The sequence below is a fragment of the Nannospalax galili genome, unplaced genomic scaffold (genome assembly GCF_000622305.1).
Source record: "Nannospalax galili isolate Female #2095 unplaced genomic scaffold, S.galili_v1.0 scaffold6, whole genome shotgun sequence".
In the NCBI taxonomy this organism is placed as follows: Eukaryota; Metazoa; Chordata; class Mammalia; order Rodentia; family Spalacidae; genus Nannospalax; species Nannospalax galili.
This window is the reverse complement of record NW_008355036.1, coordinates 769,357-775,356: the sequence shown is the minus strand read 5'-3', so window position 1 is coordinate 775,356 and position 6,000 is coordinate 769,357. Positions and strand designations below refer to the sequence as shown.

Here is a 6,000-nt window from a genome sequence, read left to right as displayed (position 1 = left end):
GGTGCGCTGAGCTCGGCGGGCTGGCTGTGGGGGCGGGGCTAGCCTGGAGGCCGCACCCTGAAACTACCTGCGCCGGGAGGAAGAATGATACCCAGAGCCACCGCCGCCGGCCGGGCGCGCTGGGCCAGCCCCGGAACTCGGCCCGCACCGCACCTTGCGCCCCGCGTTCCCGGTGTCCCCCGCGTCCCGCGAGCCATGGGAGCAGGCTGCCCGCAGGGAGCACGATTCTGAGACCTCGACCGTGCGGCCGAGACCATGAGGAGCGATCGGGGCCGCAAGGCCGGAGGGGGCTCGAAGGACTTCGGCGCGGGACTCAAGTACAGTTCTCGGAGAGAGGTGGGCAGGGCCGGGGACCTGGGGGCCACTGCCCCGCCCACGCGCTCGGGGACCCTGCGCGGCACTTGGTTTCGGCGGGGCTGGGCTCTTGCCCGCGTGTGGCCGGGCTCGGGGCGCACAGGTGGAATTTCCTGTTTGGTGGGTGCCTGGCGGCCGACCGCAGGGCGGGGCTGGCCGGACCTCGGTACCGGAGCTGGGGCGCCGACCATGGAGGAGGGAGGAAGCCCCGGGGTCTGGGGGCGCTCCTCCCGCTTCCTGCCCCTGGATTCTTTCTCTGACTTTAGCCGAGGACCTCCGTGGGGCGCCCCCATTACCCCGAGTTATTAAAGCCTAGAGTGGCGCGATCTGGGCGGCGGAAAGGCCTGTGTGTCCTTGGCCTCTGCAGAAACTCGTTTTCTACCTGGTCAAAAGGCGCTTTGGGGGCGGGTGAGAAGGGTGAGATGGCTCCGGGAGTAAAGGTACCTGCTGCCAAGCCTGATGACCTGAGTTCGATCGCTGGGACCCACATGGTGAAAAGAGCGTCAGCTCCTGCAGGTTACCCTTAGATCGCCACACCTACATATATACACGCACTAAATAAAGAAACAAACAAATAAATTTAAAAGGCACTTTGGAAACTGTGCAGGGAGACCAGAGAGCAGGGCTTTGGCTACACAAAACGTGGAGCTGGGGGTCCTCAGGCTTGGTTTCGCCTGGGCTTCTCCAAAAGGTGAAAGTGACCGGGCAGCGGAGTAGGTGCCAGTGTCCTGAGCCTTCTGGAAGATATTGAAACGGGAAGCCAAACCAGACGCTCTTGAAAGAGCTCAGAAGCATTACACTTTATAGAGTTGGGGAGGGCGTTAGTCGCTGTATAGGAGGACACCCCCCGAGTGACTGTGCTGAGGGGGACTAGCAGCCAGGCTCTGCTCTCTGTCCGAAGCGATCACAGGTTTCCTGAAAGGCAGCGAGAGGCTGTGAGAGAGGTTTGCTGCTACGCCAGTGACTGTTTTTTGGGAGCGTGGCTCCCAGTGCTGTCAGATATTCGTGCAGACTGATTTAAGGAGACCAGGGTCTTGCAGAAGACCAAATTTGGGGACACTTGTGGGATCCTGGACACCGCTGTCTTGACTTTCCCCTCCTTTTGGCAGGAGTCACTGCAGCCTGCACCTCTGCCCTGCTGTGAGGTGCGTTCCAACATCTGCCCCCTGCTGCCGTTTTCTCTTCCGTTCTGTAATCGCGGTGTTTGTGAGTCTTTAGTGATTGCCTGCTGGAGACTCCTGCCTCTCAGCAGATAGCCTGCTGTTTGGTGTTTGGTTTCGGGGGGCTGTTTTTCTCCTCTTCCTTCAAGTTTGTCTTAACTGTCTTCCTTTTCTGGGACTGTTGTTGATGTTGCAAGTGAGTCCTCTGGAGTCAGCACTGTCTCCTCTCGGGGCCACCTCTGGGGCCACTTCTGCGGGGCACCTCTGCAGGGCACAAACTTCCCCTGTGCGAACTTACCTTTCACCTGTAACCCCACATTTTCTTCTCCCTTACTGCTCACATCTGTTCTCTACCCGTTGGGTTACTCCTACTTTTCTGCCCATTTCCTTCCCCTGTGTGGCTCACTCTCTGTCTTTTCTCCTGCTGAGTTTAGTTAAACCAACCCTTTATGACTCCTGGGCCAGGCACTGCCCAAGAGGCTCTCAAAGACCACGATGTGATTGAATCTTTAAAAAAAACAAGTCTCAAGCCGGGTGTGGTGGCTCACGCCTTTAGTCCCAGCACTTGGGAGGCAGAGGCAGGAGGATTTCTGTGAGTTCGAGGCCAGCCTGGCCTACATAGTGAATCCAGGCCAGCTGGACACAGGGCAGTGTGTTCACAAGGAAGTTGCCACAGCTCACTTTTGTTTCTCCAGGAAGTCTTCATATATTTCTCCCACCCCAGGCTGTGGTAGTCCTCCCTGGCATCTCTCCAGCAGTATTTGTTTACAGTTGGGGTCTGCAGATGGATATTGGCTTGTTCTGTGACCAGGCTGTGTGACTGCTACCCCTTGGTTAGCTTTCTGTTATAGATCCTGGCTCAGGTCCTACTGGGTCCCAGGGGCGGCATTGCTTATGGTTTCTTTGTGCCTTGGCTGCTTCCATTCCTGCTTCCCTGTTTGGTGTTGGTGTTACTTGTATCTTGCTACCTCCCTTTGTAGGTATACTACCCTGTTCCCCATTCTACCCCGTGACTCCCATCAAGTACCAGAGGCTCCGCCTTTTTTGTCTTTGTTGCCTGAACCCTGTCAGGATTGTGTGTTCCCTGCCCATGTGGGAACAGGTGTGCGGATGCCAGTTGTTATGGCCATTAATTAGAACTGGGAAGTCTGTCTCACAGAGTGGTTAGGTCCCTGTTGAATGTTTGATGGTGTCTGTGAAGCTGCCCTGACAGGTATGTACGTATGATCAAGAATGATTTTCCTAGGCAAGACTCAGTGTTCCCTAGCCATAGAGAGACAGCTTGCTACTGCTCAAAATCAAGTATCTGGGAGTTAGACTGTACAACCCTGAATATTAAAGTCATCTGTTAATTGGTCAAACCTTTACCCATTCATTCAGTCACTCATTCACATAACAGGTATTTACTAAGTACTCACTGATTGAGCACGTGCCAGGTACTGAGAAGGATTCAAGTCACAGTCCCTGCCTTCAGGACCACCTGTATAGTATGGTACACATGCTGCTGACATTCGGTGTCATGAGTATGAAATTCTGGACAAACCTAGAGTGGACACCTAGAAAGGGACCTGTCTAACCTATGCTGGAAGTGCCAGGGCAGATGAATTGGGCCACGGGTATTTGTGATATGGTAATGGAGCGGGCAACATGGAGCCAAGATTCAGGGCCACCACTGTTTAACCAGGTGATGAAATGTTATCCAGTCTCTCTAAACCTCTGTTTTCCTGACTGTGAAGTGGGATAGTATGTATGCTCCAGGTTTGTTGTAGAGATTCAAAGGGGTTCCTTGTATGGAAGACCCCTGTAAGTCGCAGTGAAGTATTCAGATCATACAAGTAGAGCTTTTGAGTTGGAAAAGGCCCTGAGATCAACAGGAAGGTGACATGTTAGGGGATGCAAATCAGGAGACCAAGAGTCCCTGCTGTAAGTGAGATCCTGACTTAGTTGAAGTGCTGGGCTGCCTGGTTGAATTTGGGGCAATGCTCCCAAGAGTGGAGTGCTGGAGAGCCACACCCCCAGCAATCAGCAGTCTAGACTGTCTTCCTGTGTGCTTTCAGTTTTCACTTCCTTCTCGCTCCTCAGCTTCTATGACAAGAAATGAGTGGACAGAACACCCCTGTTACCCTTCCATCCCTTCCCTCTCCCACCAGGCAGAAACCTTTCTTTGTTCTCCTAAGCTCTTGGTACTGAGTGAGGGAGAGGGTAAGGGAGGCAGTAAATAGCAGGAGTCAGGTAGTGCTGTGCAGATAGTGAGCAAGGGGTTCTGGGAGTGGAAGAGAAGACTCTTTTCTCCAGTGGACATGAAAAGAGCCCCTCCCACACCAGGTCCTGGGAACTTCTGTAGATTGCCAGCCATATTTAGGAATATGGAAAGTCTTGAGAGCTGCTTCTGTGACCAGAAGCCCAAGTCTCCTACTACCAGTGGGAGTTGTGAAAAGCTGGGTCTGCTTAGAGACATCCTGGCTACTGTGTCATGTTGTCACAGGCTATAGAAGGAAAAGCAGCATTGCTCCCTCCCCCCACCTGACCACTGTGGACAGTGGCTTCTTTCCTCAGAATGCTGTGGTCCTGGAGTTCCTCTGGTGTCTGTTCCATTAGAGGTATCTGATTCTGCCCAGACCGTTGGCTTTTCTCTCCTAAGGTACAAAGTGTATTCTTGGAATGGGAGGGGAAATGTGACAGGGTCTCCAGTAGCCGGGTCTCAAAGACGTGGTTCCTGATGGTATATGATTACTGCTAGCACTTAGAAGCATGCATTACCCTCTCAGAAGTTAGCACAATGTCCCTCTGTACCCCAGGGAGATTGAGTCTAGCACCCTTCATGAATACTAGCATCTGATGTGCTCAAGTTCCTAAGGTAATATGCCATCATACAACCAGGCGTTGCTTTATGGTAGGCATGTGTTCTCAGAACTTTGTTATTAGGTGGTCTGGTCAGTGTGTAAACATCCCACAGTCTACTTATACAAGCTGACATGGTGTAACCTGCCACATTCCTGGGCTGTATGGTATATACTGCTGTATGTGCTGCTCCTTCTTGTTTTGTGGTATATATATGACTGCATATAACATATGCACATCCTCCATGCACTTTAAATCATCTCTGGGTTACTTACAATATCTAATACAATGTAAATGCCATGTAAATAGTTGTTATACTGATTGTTTAGGGCATAATGATAAAAGTCTGTACTGTTCATTATAGATATAATTTTTATTTAATTATTTATCAGTTCTATTTGTTAGTGGTTTTGTGGTGCTGAAGTTGAAACCCAGGGCTTCATGCATATAAGGCTACTGCTCTGCCTCTGAGCAATGCCCCAGTCCTTGTCAACAACTTTTCTAGAAGCATGTCTATGCTAAAATTCTGTCTGAGGTGTTCATCCTGTCTTTGCCCATTCTGTTTGGGCTTAGTGATACATCAGGTTTTCTCTGAAATCTTTGTGACTGTTGTCTAACTGGTCAAAATTTCAGATCTCTGTCTCTCTGGTCCCCACTGAAGATGCTACTGCATAATAGTTATCATGATGGTTAATGGAGAAAAAGTGGAGAATACAAGAGCCCTTTCTTCTCTTCTTTAAATGTGTGTGCTTCTGTTCAGTGTCTGACTCCCCACAGCATTGACATGGAATTAAAAAAAAAAAAAAAATGCCTAGTTTACAGTGAAAACTCTGAGGCTCAAAGCCTTGTGTAAACTGCCCAAAGGCAGTAGGAGGTATAGCAAGATTTCAAACCTTGATCTGTCTGACTTCAAAGCCCATGAACTTAACCACAATGCTATTATAAAATTGTATTCCAAAGACAGTGGTGATTGATGCATATCCCTGGCAAATCCCAGAACACATCATTAGGGAGTTGTGAGCAAATTAAAAAAAAAAAGAAGGGGTGATCACCAGGCGCCAATGCCAGTGCACCCAAGTCATCTCTCTCCAAACCTGTCTGGTTTTCCTTTTGATGAGCTGACTTAGCTAGGAGACTCGGAGCACAGCAGATGTGCCTTCAGCAAGGCTTTCAACAAAATGTAGCTTCATTTATTATGTACATAATTAAATGTCATGGTGCTGTTTTAAATTGAAAAACAGTTCACCTATCCCAAGCTGACAAATCAGATTGGTTCCATTTCTTGGGCCGCCTTCTGTTCTTCACTCCATGCATGTATTTTGTCTGTTGTGTTGTTGCACACAAACTATTTGCCTTCTGGCAAAGGCATAGCAGTGTCCTGTCTGCTGGGCACTGTGGAGGACTGGGGACTGGGAGTCATAAGGGCTGGTAAGTTTGTGAATGCTTGAGCAGCTGTGCCTCAGAGGGTCCCTTTGGGTGGCAATCTCTGAGCTGCCCTTCATTTCCTCCTGGGTGCTGTGCCATTTCCTCTTCAGTTACAGTTCAGATGTGCCTGTTGGCTTCTGCAGACAACACTGAACTGGGAGGGAAAGGCCAACACCACTGATGGTTCAATGATGAGTCAGAAGGAGCTAAATAGCCCTCT

At 50.4% G+C, this 6,000-nt stretch overlaps 1 protein-coding gene across 2 annotated transcripts in view; it reads left to right on the top strand.

Annotated features, from left to right (window-relative positions):
* St14 (suppression of tumorigenicity 14) overlaps window positions 1-6,000 on the top strand; it is a 41,729-nt gene continuing 35,729 nt past the window's right edge. For both annotated transcript variants that reach the window (XM_008852106.3, XM_029555544.1), the window contains exon 1: window positions 1-336. In XM_008852106.3, the coding sequence (XP_008850328.1) occupies window positions 256-336 (81 nt within the window). In that variant the 5' untranslated portion in view covers window positions 1-255. The remainder of the gene's footprint in view (window positions 337-6,000) is intronic.